The sequence below is a fragment of the Lagenorhynchus albirostris genome, chromosome 7 (assembly GCF_949774975.1).
Source record: "Lagenorhynchus albirostris chromosome 7, mLagAlb1.1, whole genome shotgun sequence".
In the NCBI taxonomy this organism is placed as follows: Eukaryota; Metazoa; Chordata; class Mammalia; order Artiodactyla; family Delphinidae; genus Lagenorhynchus; species Lagenorhynchus albirostris.
The window spans coordinates 92,012,507-92,028,384 of record NC_083101.1 but is presented as its reverse complement, the minus strand read 5'-3'; the positions used below and the strand labels follow the sequence as shown (position 1 = coordinate 92,028,384).

The window sequence follows — 15,878 nt, the reverse complement described above, 5'->3', positions numbered from 1 at the left end:
TTAGAACATTCTCTAACACCATATACAAAAATAAACTAAACTGGATTGAAGACCTAAATGTAAGACTGGATACTATAAAACTCCTAGAGGAAAACATAGGCAGAACACTCTTTGACATAAATCACAGCAATATTTTTTTGGATCTGTCTCTTACGGTAATGGAAATAAAAGCAAAAATAAACAAATGGGACCTACTTAAACTTAAAAGCTTTTGCATAGCAAAGGAAACCATAAACAAAATGAAAAAAGACAATCTACGGACGGGGAGAAAATTGCTGCAAATGATGCTACTGACAAGGGATTAATTTTCAAAATATACAAATAGTTCATACAGCTTAATATCAAAATAACAACCCAATCAAAAGATGGGCAGGGCTTCCCTGGTGGCACAGTGGTTGAGAATCTGCCTGCTAATGCAGGGGACACAGGTTCGAGCCCTGGTCTGGGAGGATCCCACATGCCGCGGAGCAACTAGGCCCGTTAGCCACAACTATTGAGCCTGCGCGTCTGGAGCCTGTGCTCCGCAACAAGAGGCCGTGATAGTACTAGAGAGGCCCGCGCACTGCAATGAAGAGTGGTCCTTGCTTGCTACAACTAGAGAAAGCCCTCGCACAGAAATGAAGACCCAACACAGCAAAAATAAATAAATTAGTTAATAAACTCCTACCCCCAACATCTAAAAAAAAAAAGGGCAGAAGACCTCAACAGACATTTCTCCAAAGATGACATACAGATGGGCAACAGGCACATTAAAAGAGGCTCAACATGCATTAATTAGAGAACTGCAAATCAAAAGTACAATGAGGTATCACCTCACACCAGTCAGAATGGCTATCATCAAAAAGTCTACAAATAATAAATGATGGAGAGGGTGTGGAGAAAGGAGAAAAAGGAACCCTCCCTACACTGTTGGTGGGAATGTAAACTGGTACAGCCACTATGGAGAACAGTATAGAGGTTCCTTAAAAAACTAAAAACAGAGCTACCATATGATACTGCAACCCATGCACCCCAATATTTGTAGCAGCACTAATTATAATAGCCAAGACCTGGAAGTAACCTAAATATTTGTCAACAGATGAATGGATAAAGAAGATGTGGTACGTATATACAAAGGAATATTACTCAGCCATAAAAAAATAAATGAAATAATGCCATCTGCAGCTACATGGATGGACCTAGAGATTATCACACTAACTGAAGCAAAGAAAAGTAGCAGATAGAATGATACTCAGTATCTTTTTTTTAAAAAAATCTCATTTATCTGTCTGTCTGTCTATCTGTCTGTCTGTCTCTGCCAGGTCTTAGTTGTGGCAGTCGGGATCTTCGTTGCAGCACATGGGATCCTTAGTTGTGTCAGGCGGGATCTTTTAGTTGTGGCATGCAAACTCTTAGTTGCAGCATGTGGGATCTAGTTTCCTGACCGGGGATCGAACCCAGGCCTCCTGCACTGGGTGCGTGGAGTCTTAGCCACTGGACCACCAGGGAAGTCCCAATATAATCAATATCTTGTTAATAACCTATAATGGAAAAGAATCTGAAAAATAATACATACGTATGTACATGTATACATACACAACTGAATCTGTTTGTTGTATACCTGAAACTAACCCAACATTGTAAATTAACTTTACTTCAATAAAAAAATTAAATATTGGCTTCATTATTTAAAAAAAAAGGTTAACGGGAGAAAAAAGATGTTACGTGAAAAAGCCGTCATCCTCCACAGGTTTCAATACATATCTAAATTTTTCAGATCAAGAGAAATTTGTGTACTCATTTACAAATTTTGAAGGTAAACAGCAAAATGAATGGAGTGCCTACTTTTTGATATAAGTCTTCGGCACTACTTGACATTTCACCCATGAATTTTTATTGATTTGATAAAAGTAAAATCAAGGTTTTAAAAATATTTGAATATAGCAAAAATAGTTGTTAATCTGAGTATTAGGCACATGGATATCTATTACTACCATTCCCTGTACCTATCAGTATAATGTCATAAAAGGAGAAAATTTGCAACCTTTGGTAAACTAGTAAAAATGGAGGCTAACTTTACAGGAAAAAAAAAATATGAAAAAAGCTTTACTGTAAAAAAGGACTTGCTGCCCAACGTCATTAGGTATATATAAACTACCACTTTAGTAACCAATTAAATTCCAACATATTTATATAAATAAAGCTAAGTTATTTTAAAAATAGAAATCCCTGGAACTTCCCTGGTGGCACAGTGGTTAAGAATATGCCTGCCAATGCAGAGGACATGGGTTCGAGCCCTGGTCCAGGAAGATCCCACATGCCGCAGAGCAACTAAGCCCATGTGCCACAACTACTGAGCCTGCACTCTACAGGAGCCCATGAGCCACAGCTACTGAGCCCACGTGCCACAACTACTGAAACCTGTGCACCTAGAGCCCATGCTCCTCAACAAGAGAAGCCACCACAATAAGAAGCCCGCACACCACAAAGAGTAGCCCCCACTCGCCGCAACTAGAGAAAGCCCGTGCGCAGCAACAAAGACCCAACGCAGCAAAAATTAAATAATTAATTAATTAAAAAAAAAAGAAATCCCTAATATGTTGAACTAGGTACATAAAGAGAATGCAGAAAACTCAATTTTCAAATTTTTATTGATCACTCACACCCTAATGTCAAGCACTGTCAGGTAGGAGTTGCCCACTGTGGTGGTTTTAAAACATGACCACAATTCTCTGACATTTCTCCCATGGAGCAGAGTACATGCCCACTCCCTTGAACCTGGGCAGACCTCTGAGACTGCTTCAATGAACAAAATGCAACAGAAGTGAACCTGTATGACTTCCAAGGTTCCAAGAGAAGAGACCATGCCACTGTGCCTGTTTCTCTTGGGATACTTGCTCTGGGAGCCTTCATGTAGTAACTCCAGCTACACAATGGCCCACAGAGGAAGAGAAACATCCTAGGAGCCTTATCCACTGAAGGCCCCCACTTTAGCCTTTCAGATGGCACCAGACTAAGGGCATAGCTGAGCCACCATATCAACTCTAGAATGCCTATTTGGGCTTCTTGCTGCATGAGAAAAAGAAACCCCCTTTGTGTGTGAATTTTCTTTATTTGTAAATGGGCACATTTGTTACTGATACAGGGATTTAAAAGTAACAAAGCCTTTGTCTATGTTAACAGGGAAAATGATTAAGACTAGTTTATAAGTAATACTGATCAAGGGATCAGTATCTCTCTAAAATAGAGTATAATACACAACAGTGAAAAACAATAAATGACCCCAGGGTTTCATATGTTAAAATATTCATCAATAGGCTGATTAGAATTTACAGAGTACCTACTTTGTCTTTAGCACTAGGCCATATGCTCTAAAAAATATCAAAGAGTAAGAAAATATAAGATCAAAGAACTGGCTAGGATTAGACAATCTCTCCCTTAACAGTAACATCTCTTGGTTTAGCTCCTTCAATTACTTACACCATACTACACATCACTTTAATCAATTCTCTCTCCTAAGAATATGACTAAATCAGTGAAGAAAATAGGAGTGCTGAATTTAGAATGGTGTGCATAAAAAGAACTTGAGGGTACAAATTACTATTTCAAATGACAGAAACATGGGGCGTTCACTGATCAACAAAAACTTGACAGCAATTTTTGCAACTAATGAGATGGAATAAACATTTCGTTACAAACAATATGATCAACAACAAAAAAAATGCTTTTTGCAGAGCGGCTATAATGTGCCAGGCACCTACCTAAGCACCTGACAAAATAAACACATTTATTCTTCATAATAACCCCAATAGATACATACCATAACAGTCCCATTGTTTAGATGAGAGAAACCAAGGCTTAAGAAGATACAAAATGCACCAATGTTTATACAGCTAATAAAAGAGCAGGACAGAGCTGATGAGCCTGTTGGAATTTAAATAGTAACCTCTCAGGTGACTTATACTTCAGTCAGTCACCACTACTGCAAGTTAATCTTACTGACAAATATTTAACAGTTAAATCAATATTATCTTTACGAGAGGAACTAAAATCAAAGAGAAAAGAGAAACTTAAAAATCTTAATCCCTGTGGCTCTTCTACAAAGGAATTCCAAACACTACAGTTAATAAATATAATAAATTCTAAATCACATAGCAACCACTTGTAAGATTAATAGTAATTTTCCTAGCAGAATTCTCTGATTCATTTATCAAAGAACCTTAATATGTTATGACAGGTTTTTTCCAATATTCAAATGTATTTCTGGAATGGAGAAAAACATAAATCTTAAAGAAAATACTACTTACCTATTTTATTTTGTAGCCTATAAGATTTTTAACCTTTGTTTTTAGGGTGGACAAAAATCATGCAAAGTCTAAACTTCTAGTATCGGCTGTGTGCCACAAAAATAAGAATTAATTTCTATTAAATATTCATTTCCATACATTTCATTCCAGTAAAGTTCTTTCAAATAAATACACAAAAAACTGAGCTTACCTTTTTCCCTATAAATATCCTAAATCTCACTAAATCTAATACTCAGCTAGTCATCTCACTTTCACATCTTCTTTCAAAAACAAATGATAAATCCTTTGTTTACTATAATCCTACAAGTATTTACAATTCACTTGCTGTATTTACTGGACATCTATAACTTACTGCAAGAGACCACAGGAAAAAAAAATTAATATGATCCCTACCTTTCAAAAACCTAAACCTGTTTCTTTCACATGTGTATGTGTTTAAAATACTGGAAATCACAAAGCTTTAGGAATAGCAAACCACTACGAATTACATGAGAGCATTTCTCATTTTTACAACTGTTTTAAATTTATTGTACTAAAGTGTAGAACTGCACTGCCTACCTGCATCAGCTCTGGACCGCTGGCCAGGTGTCTTCCCGAATGGGGTCTTCATTCATCTGTATTTAAGTGAGCAGCAGAGCTGCTGGACTAGGGTGAAAATTCAGTATGCTCCAATTTGAAAGTTTTCACAGAATTTCAATGTTCTTGTTAATCCATCATCCCAAGCGCCTTTTTTTAAATAAGTTCAGCAAAAATACGTGAAATCCTAAGTACTCTGTAAGACAGTGAAATAATAGTTCATTACTAGAGCATCACAAAAGCAAACTACTCCAAGTAAGCCATCAAACATGACAAATTTTAAACGTAACATCAGCTAAAATACACTTTGCCAGGAAGTAATTAACTTTATTGCCTCAGACCTCAGTGCCAAGGACAACACAGAGAAGCAGGAGAAAAGGAGGTACTAGACCCCTCAACAAGGAAAAGTGCAGTTCCTCACGGGTCAACTAAACATAATACAGCATCTGGCTTCCGGCTTCCCCCATTGTATCCCAACCCATTTTGCTGGCAGCCAATCCATTTTGCTGGCAAAAGTCAGAAAAGGGTAGACACTGGCATGTCAGAAAAGATTTAGACTGGCAGGTCCCATATTCTTGATGGGACACAAAAAGACCCAGCAAGGCACTGGAGTGGGCAACAGAGGTGTGGCAGGTGCATGGTGGAACAACAGCTGGAGGGTGAGGCAGCACTGGAAGCTACTTCAAGTCTGAGCCACAGCTAGAGGTATGGTCAGTAAACCAGCAGCCTTGGGCAAAAGAAGGGATTACAGCCAATAAGACTTCGCAGTTCCCTTTCTGCTCCCAAGCTTCAGGAAACCAGAGCGGAAGATCCAATAACTCTGGAGGAGCCTCAAAGAAATTTCCATACCCATGCAAAAAAGTCAGTTTATCATTTAATTGAAATTTGGGTCCAGTTTACAGTCCACGTAGTAAAACATATATGGAAATGTATTCTCATAGAACACAAAAATATCCACCACAAATTTCACTGAACCACATGACTACATTCAGTTCTCGTTGTTAGTCATCATGTCTACATCATACAGCCATGCATTCACAGGTTTAAGAATTGAAGGGAATGAATTTTCTAGAGACTAAAATTCAACAAAATAGTTAAAATAATTAAAAAGCCTAAATAACAAGGGAGAGAGGAATCATTTCAACTGGTAAAAATGCTTAACTATATAGAACTTCAAGGGAAATTTAAAAACAAATGGCTTTTATAATTCATTTAATGAATATTCAGAATGCCTACTGTTTGAAGCTTAGGTAGAAGGGGAGAGACAGTACACAAATAAGTAAGGAAAAAAGACAGTATTTCAAGTGGCAATAAGTTATACAGGCATCCCTCAGAGATATTGAGGGTTCAGTTCCAGACCACCACAATAAAGCAAATATTGCAATAAAGTGAGTCACACTAATTTTTTGGTTTCCAATGCATATAAAAGTTATGTTCATATTATACTGTACTCTATTAAGTTTGCAGTAGCATTATACCTGAAGAAAACTATGTACATACCTTGATTTAGAAATACTTTATTGCTAAAGATGCTAACCATCATCTGCCAATGAATGCCAGGTTGCCACAAACCTTCAATAAAACAAGGTATGCCTGTATAGAAAAAACATGGAAGCAGCAGCTTTTCTGAAGGTGACTTTTCCCATGCAAGGTTCATGTGCTCTTCCTAGGAGCTACAACCAGCCTGCCTCCCCACGCACTGAGGTAAGGAAATGAAGTCTAGGCTGTCATGACAACAAAGTCTAGGCTGTCATGACAACAAAGACATACACTTGTCTTTCCCAAGGCCACCCAACAGACATGTAAGCCTCGCATCACTCTACCTCTTTCAGCACCAGAAATCTCACTTCCCCATTCAATTCTTCCCACTCTGATGTATCTTTCCCTACTGGAACCCTACAGCCCTCTTCCCCTATCTGCCCAAACCTTTCTGCTGCCTTCTGAAAGGCAGTCTGTCTGTAGCAAAAGTCTATCTAGGGTCCCCTCCATCCAGCAGCTCTCTCCAAACTGGTTGTTTGTGTTCCCCAAACAACCTTACTTACACAATCTCTCCTACCCCAACACCCCAACGTGGAGGCACGTGCCATAGCACTAGTAATAACAGGCCCCCCTTTTCATTGCAGTCATCTACCTATTAATCCTCTAGTCATCTGCACACACTCTTGAAGATCTTACTTGTTTTCCATCACATTCTTGGCAACATATGATCCTTGAACAACGTGCTCCCTTGGTTCTCTGACATCCTCATTTCAAACTACCTACCCAACTCCAACCAACTATCTCCACAGCCACAACCTCAACCTTCTCATCACCAATGACTACAATACCTCTGGAATCTTTGTTTCAAGCATCTCACACTCAAAACCACCTCTGATCATTCCACTTTTCCTACACCAGAAGTTCCACTCCAACAATTCTTTGATGCAACCACTACCTCCAAACTACAGCCTGACCTTTTTCTTCCTTGGGGACTAACTTCCCTCATTACTCAGCTTAGATTCCACAGATGGTCAACCACTAGAGTGACTCCCTTGCTTTTCTCTTCCTGTCACTTTCTGGCAAAACCCTAACCCAACTCCTTTCCTACTGCACCCACAATTTCAGCCATTAAATGGGGCTGAAAAACTTCCCAATTTATAATCTCATTATCTCAAGTGGGCATTTGACAATACCAAGCCCATCCTCCTATCTGCTAGTTAGACAGAAGCAAACAGAAGAGAACTACTCATCTTCCCACCACAAATTCACCAGCTGGTTGGTAGCCTCTGCTACTATAATAACAGATAAACTGTGTTTAAATTCAACCCTTTCATATGTTTTAACAATCCCATCTCTATCTTCTCTATCAATTTCTGTTCTCATCGGTATACAATAAATAATGCAGTATTTCCCAATTTTAAAAACATCCCATGACTCTGCTCCTTTTCTCTGACACTCTTTACAAAGCTGCTTCAAAGACTGAAGAATATTTTAATCTACACAAGTATCAATGTTTCTTAACTTAATAAATCAACTTGGTTCTATAACATGAAAATTTTAGCTTACTGATGGTCTAAAGAGTATGTACCCTTCTCACTAGCAGATTTAAGCTTATCCTGGTATGATTTTTCTACTGCTTACCACTTCATTAAAATTTTCAGGTTGAAATTGTTATAATACTTTTTAAAAAGTATAAGACACAGATTGAAAAAAAGAGTTGCAGAAGGGAATGATATAGGAGCTTTTTGAATAATATAAGAAAACAAAATTCCAGATAAAAGTTCCTCCCCATTTTTGAGTTGCAATTCTATTCCAACTGCTTGATCTTATCTTAAATCCTGAGACAGCACAGTCTCATTTCTAAGATAGCAGGAGTCATAATTTTTTTCAAATATTACACAAAATGTTGTCAAATGGAGCTTAAATTGAAGCCAATAAAAAAGATAGCTCTGTATTCAGGACTAAACCCAACAGATTGCTAACACCATTCAGTGAAAGGCTGTTAAAAAATAATGTTGCACAGTACCAAAGAATCACCCCAAATTACCTGTTGATTATAAATGCTTCTTGACAATGGAGGGATCAAACAATTCAACACCACTAATTGTGAGCCAACCACACTTTAGAGGCTTCCAGATGTGATGTGATGCAAGGTACATCACATCATTATAAAACATTCTTGACAAAAATGCTTTATCTAAATCTACTTGAGACTCTAGACCTAATTCCCAGTTTTTAAGAAATACAGGTGATACAAGAGAATGTGAGAAGTTTCTACAAGACAAATGGAATACACTCCTTAAAAGGTCAATGTCATAAGAAAAAAAGGTAGACATACTGCTCTAGATTAAAAGAGACTAAAAGCAGACAGCAAGCAAACCCTGAATGAATGGTTTGGAGGGGAAAAAGCTATAGAAGACATTGAAGTCTGCGGAAATTTAAATAGGGTCTATATAGTAGATGACACATTATGGAATTATCATTAACCTTTAAAAGCACAATAATGACACTGTAGTTATACATGAGAATATATTTATTCTTAGGAAATACATGCTGAAATTTCTACAGGTAGGCTGAATTAATGTCTGCAAGTGAATTTCAAATAGTTCATGGAAAGAAAGTGATACATACACAAACAATAAAGTGAAAATGACAAAATATTAATTTTTGAATCTATACAAAGAACATACTAATGTTATTCTCTGAACTTTTATTTCAATTTAAAATTTTTCGTAAAGAAAGCTGGGGAAAAGAAGATCCTGGATTTATTTCCCTTTGCTATAAGTCCATCTGTATTAAATATAATTAACTATCCAAGCATGCAATTTTGCTAAACAATCTTTAAAACATGTCATGAATTTAGTTTCGAAACTCAAAATATTTCTGTAACCAGCTGAAAGGGGAACACAAGATTCTCACAATTTCACAAACAAGTGTCCCCAAGCACATGCTGTGTGTCACAGTGCTATATATGCATCAACTCAGACTCTACACAACCACCATAAGGCACACATTATACTTGTTCCATTTTGGAAATTAAAACCCTACGGCACCGGGACTTCCCTGGTGGGGCAGTGGTTAAGAATCCGCCTGCCAATGAAGGGGACACGGGTTCGAACCCTGGTCCGGGAAGATCCCACATGCCGTGGAGCAACTAAGCCCGTGAGCCACAACTAATGAGCCTGCACTCTAGAGCCCGCGAGCCACAACTACTGAGCCCACACACCACAACTTCTGAAGCCTGCGCACCTAGAGCCCGTGCTCCATAACAAGAGAAGCTACCACAAGAAGCCCGCGCACCTCAATGAACAGTAGCCCCGGCTCACTGCAACTAGAGAAAGCCCGTGTGCAGCAATGAAGACCCAACGCAGCCAAATATAAATAAATTCATATATAAAAAAACCCCTACAGCACCTTTGTTATACAGCAGAAACTAACACAACATTGTGAAGCAATTATACTCCAATAAAGATGTTAAAAAAATAAATAATAAAAACCTACGGCACCGAAATTAAAATGCACGTGGGCATACAGACTACAAGTAACATAGATGAGATAAATTTCTTATTTTAAAAATAAACACAGGGACTTCCCTGGTGGTCCAGTGGTTAAAACTCTGTGCTTCCACTGCAGGGGGCACAGGTTCGATCCCTGGTAGGGGAACTAAGATCCCACATGCATGCTGCAACTAAGACCTGGAGCAGCCAAAATAAATAAATAAATAAATATTTTTTTTAAAAAAGTTACATATCAAAATATTTGCTGCCAGCTGCTATCACCAAACAGTGCTATTTATAAAAAGAAAATAAATTTCTAAAACTGCTTAAGCAAAAGTGCCATGTTCCAAAGAAATCTCAACACTAGTGGAAAAGTACAAACCGCTAAACACACCGTGTTAAGCTGAAGTTTGGGCTGCCAACAAGTGTCTTACAGTTGTCGTCACAAAGGGTTCAAAGTGTGGGGAGGAATGTATGCTATCACAAATATTTATGTGAAAAATGACATATGGCTAAAATCTGAATAGGACCTGAATATTAAACAAGAAATAATTTTCTTAATTTCTTAATTATGATATTGTAGTTACAAAAAAAATCCTTATTTTTAAAAGCATCATGATGTCTGCAATTTACTGCAACTTTCAAATGGCTTAACAACAAAAAATGTTGAGTATAACAAAATGTCAGCAAATGAATCTCAATGGAAAACATACAGGTATAACTCAGCTATAGGTTTAACTTTTCAGTGTATAGGAAGTTTCATTAAAAAAGTTTGGGGAGGGCTTCCCTGGTGGCGCAGTGGTTGAGAGTCCGCCTGCCGATGCAGGGGGCACGGGTTCGTGCCCTGGTCCGGGAAGATCCCACATGCCGCGGAGCGGCTGGGCCCGTGAGCCATGGCCGCTGAGCCTGCACGTCCGGAGCCTGTGCTCTGCAACGGGAGAGGCCACAACAGTGAGAGGCCCGTGTACCGCAAAAAAAATAAATAAATAAAATAAAAAGTTTGGGGAAAACAACAGCAGAGAGAGAAGAACAGCAAAATCTGGAATTGGTGGCAACAACACAGATTTACTGTAGGTACTCCAAAGTCTGTAGCTTATTTCCTAAGATGTGATTTTTAAAAATAGATTAAGAAAAGGTGGTAGGGCTTCCCTGGTGGTGCAATGGTTAAGAATCTGCCTGCCAATGCAGGGGACACGGGTCAAGCCCTCGTCTGGGAAGATCCCACATGCTGCGGAGCAACTAAGCCCATGTGCGACAACTACTGAGCCTGTGCTCTGGAACCCGTGAGCCACAACTACTGAGCCCACGTGCCACAACTACTGAAGCCTGCACACCTAGACCCTGTGCTCCACAACAAGAGAAGTCAGTGCAACGAGAAGCCCCTGTACTGCAACCAACAGTAGCCCCCACTTGCCACAACTAGAGAAAGCCCGCACGCAGCAACGAAGACCTAATGCAACCAAAAATAAATAAATAAAATAATTTTTTAAAAAATTATATAAAAAAAAAAGGTGGCAAAGTATTTGCAATTCCTGAATCTGGATGGTGAGTATACAGGTGTTCGACTGCGTTTCAACTTTTCTGTATGCTTGAAAATGTTCACAATAAAATGTTAAGAGAGAAAAAGGGTCAATAGTTTTAGATTCTATAAATCTGGAAAGAAAAAACATTGTATTACAACTCAGAACCTTCCTAAGTACCCAAAAGAATTTACCAGAAAGCCCAGTCACAAATGTTTCAATGGATGGCATGTAAAAACAGTGCTCTAGAGGTCTCCAGCATAGGCTGTCCCTTTGGCTAAAACCTCAAGATTAAAATGAAGGGCTGTTTGAACACAGCATTGTTAATTACCCAGTGTTTGGCTATAGTACATACCAAGTGTATATCTGAAGGCCTTCAGGGCCACAAACTCTCATATCAATATAAACAAAATTATTAAACAGCCTAAATCACGAGACATCCAACCACCAAGTTCTAACAAAGGAGCTCTTAAGGATGGACAAAATTCACAAGTATCATGAATTTGGATGAGGGAAAAATTCTATCTTCATTTTCCTAACTTTCACCTGAATTATACAGCAAGCACTTCCTTCCATCATGAGCGCATGAAACCACATTATTTTACCAGTATCCCTGACTTTCTCAACAACAGAAATCACAGATCTTTCCACCCCACTGCATTTATTACAGATCTCAAAACAGCTTTTAAGCTCATCAATTACTTCGGGTTTTTTTTGTTTTTTTGGCTGCATTGGGTCTTTGTGGCTGCGTGCGGGCTTTTCTCTGGTTGCGGCAAGCGAGGGCTACTCTTCCTTGAGGTGCGCAGGTTTCTCATTGCGGTGGCTTCTCTTATCGTGGAGCATGGGCTCTAGGCGCGGGGGCTTCAGTAGTTGTGGCTCGTGGGCTCTAGAGCGCAGGCTCAGTAGTTATGGCGCACAGGCTTAGCTGCTCCACGGTATTTGGGATCTTCCCAGACCAGGGATTGAACCCGTGTCCCCTGAGGTGGATTCTTAACCACTGCGCCACCAGGGAAGCCCTCATCAACTACTTCTAAATTAAGTTATGAGGCCTGCCACAGAACAAGACATGACCGGAGTAGGTCAGCCATCAGGGCATTAGTCATCAAACTGTGACAACAGAATTGGTGACTGTTGTAAAACAAAGAGTTTGGCTAGAACTTGCCCCCTCCCCACCCCCGTTCCTGGGAAGTACCTTCTAAATCGTTGGAATGTCCTAAATGACAGGAGTGTTTGTGATTTATGGTGGGTCCCTAGATAGTTTGTGCTAACAAGATGACTCAGGATGGGGCTGGCCACACCAAAAAGACCAACCACGGGATTAGAGGATTGGAGCTTTGAATCCCCTGATAGCCCAACTTTCAGGGAGGGAAGCTAAAGACTGAGCTCAACCTCATGGCCAATGATTCAATCAGCCATGCTCACATAACAAAACCCCAATAAACACTCTGGACATAGAAGCCAGAGACAGCTTCCCTGGTCAACAATACTCTAACTCCATGCACCATTACATATCCATGTGCAGGTCAGTGATACTCCTGACTCCACAGAAGAAAACTAGAAGATTCCCATTCAAACCCTTCCAGACCTTGTCCTGTGTGCTTCTTTTGGATGGTCATGGATTTGGATCCTTTTCTGCTATAATGAAACTGTGTCATAAGTATAGCATTTTCCTGAGTTCTGTGAGTTGTTCTAGTAAATTATCAAACATGAGGTCACGAGGACCCCCGAATTCGTAGCCAGGTGGTCAGAAACGTGGGTGGCCTGTGGACCACCAAGTTTATTGTTGGTGTCTGTAGTGAGGGCAGTTTTATGGAGGACAGTGGTTCGGCCTATAAAGTCTGACCTCACTCTGGGTAGCTAGTGTGTCAGGATTACAGTGCTGTGACACACAGATCTACTATGCTCTCTTGTATTCCCTACCATCAATTATTTGTTGATCAATATGTGAAAGGAGAGAAAAGACCACCTCAATTTACTTTTTGATAAACATCAAGAGCTGTCACTTTAGTACCTTAAAATATGAAATTGTTTCTGTATGTCTTACCTGTCACTTAACATATTAACAAAAAAGCCATATTACTAAATTAACATTGTTTTCATATTTAGTAACTATTTAAATATAACATTTCTTCTTTGCTCCCTTGTATTTTATTCACTGTATTCAGAAACATTCTGAGAAGGTATCCACAGGTTTCACCAGACTGAGAAAATGTCTGTGGCACAACAACCCCTGCCTAAAACCACTGGCAAAAAGCAACCCTGAATCTTTGATGTGTCTTTAAAGGCCACCTGCAGGAATCAATGTAAAGAATGGACAATCCTGGTAGTGATGGACTGGTAATTTAGACCACTCTCCTGAAAGCTAGAATATCAAAATAAAATCTAAAAGAACACCCTTAACAAAAACTATTGGGAAGCAGGGTTTCTTATAGAAAAGGTTAATTCCAGGTGAGCGGGAGGAAATATATGAAGAGCCTGGAACATCTTGCCATACCAGAAGCCAGGAAGCTATCAAGGTCAGGAAGATCACTGGAATGGTGTCACAGAGACAAAGGGGGATCTTTTACACTATTTTCTTGACTATTGTACAGTTCACCCTCCACATCTGTGGGTTCCACGTCAACAGATTCAACCTACCTCAGATCAAAAATATTCAGGGGAAAAAAAATTCCAGAAAGTTCCTGAAAGCACTGGCAACTATTTACACAGCTTTTTACATTGCATTTACAACCATTTATGCAATATTTATGTTGTATTAGATATTATAAATAATTTAGAAATGACAAAGTATATGGGAAGATGTGCACAGGTTATATGCAAGAAACTACGTCGTTCTATGTAAGGGACTTGATTTTGGTATCCATGGATTTTGGTATCCTCTGGGGATACTAGAACCAATCGCCAGCAGATATCGAGGAACGACTGTATATGACTGAAAACTTCCGTGACAAAAACATGAACACACACAGTGACACATACACTAACCATATGCTTGAAGGCATCAAAGAACTTGAAGATAGCAGTGCTTCCAGAGGCAGGACCTAGAGTGGTAAGTAAACCCCACATATGCAACCACTTTTCTCCCTGAGAGTAACTGCCAAGTGTTAAGGGGCAGCTAGAGGCTAATAACTTTGCAAGGTGAGGGGCCAAAGACCAGAACCCAGGGACTACCAAAGGAAGGAGGGGGCTGGTGAACCCACGTCTCTATGACATGGAATCCTGAATTGCTCTTGGGAGCTGGGGGAATGGTAAGAAGTCCAGCCGCAACTCCTCTTTACCCTAAAACTTAGCAGAGGTGATCCCAAGCTGCCAGCTCCCTCAGACGTCTGGCAGAGCAAGCATAAATCCTCTCTAGGAATATCATCCTGACCCCAAATTATCTCAAACACTTTAAAAAATGTAATCTACTACATGTGCAACCATGCAAGTTAGCCCAGAAAGAGACAAAATAAAAACTAGCAGAAACGACAGATAAACAACAAAAAAAAGCAGACCCACTGGGCTACCAGGTGTTGCAGTTACAAAATCATACTTTATAGTAAGCTACAGGAAGGTTACAGGAATAAATAAAATTATTAAATGAAAAATAAAATAGCTGTGACTATTATGTTCAGAGACAGAAAAATAAGACATAAAACTTTGGTAGAAAACTATCACAGAACCAGATTTTCCAGAAGTGAAAAAATACAATAAACTCAATGGATAGATTATCAATAGGCTGGCCTCGTTAAAAATTAGTGAACAAAGATAGATCAGAAGAAATACCAAGGACGAAGCATGCAAAGGGTAAGAGACTGGGAACGCCTCACATGCATTTAAATGGAGTAGAGGGTAGGGGGGACAGGGCAGAAGAAATACTTTAAAAGATAATGGCTGCAAACTTCTCAAAAGAATAGAAAACATTACCACAGATTCAGTAAGACCTATAAACACAAAATATAAATAAAAAGAAATATATACCTAGACACATCATAAAAACTGTTGAAAACCAAAGACAAAAAAAAAAAAAAAAAAAAACCCATAAAAGCCTGAAGTAAAAAAGATCCCATCCATGACAGCAAATATTAAACTGACAGTTTACTTAAGAAAAAAAATGAAAGCTGAAAATCTAATAACTTCTTTCAACACCTTAGAAGAAAATGACAAGTTAGAACTCTATACAAATCAAAAATATCCCTCAAAAGGGAAAATCAATTTGAGATATTTTTAGACTAACACATACTCAAAGAATTCACTATTAGGAGTCACACAACAGGGGAGAAATAAAGAATGTTCTTCAGGCAGAAGGAAAATGGAATTGGAATTGGATTGGACTGGAATTATAACAAGGAACGAAGAGCAATGAAAAGGGTAAATCTAAATGGCTACTACTGTATAAATTAATAGTGTCCTAAAACAAAATATACACAGAATTAAAATAGCACAAACTGTGCTACGTAAGTGAAACTAATATAAATGGAGTTTAAGTGTCCAGGAAGAGGGGGAAACAACCAAATATTAGATTTTGACAAGTCAAAGAT

At 38.9% G+C, this 15,878-nt stretch overlaps 1 protein-coding gene across 2 annotated transcripts in view; it reads right to left on the bottom strand.

Annotated features, from left to right (window-relative positions):
* Positions 1 to 15,878, bottom strand: part of SPIN1 (spindlin 1) — a 61,976-nt gene that overhangs the window by 34,513 nt on the left and 11,585 nt on the right. For both annotated transcript variants that reach the window (XM_060155512.1, XM_060155513.1), the window contains one exon: positions 4,845 to 5,058. In XM_060155512.1, coding sequence (XP_060011495.1) covers positions 4,845 to 4,896 — 52 coding nt within the window. In that variant the 5' untranslated portion in view covers positions 4,897 to 5,058. The remainder of the gene's footprint in view (positions 1 to 4,844; positions 5,059 to 15,878) is intronic.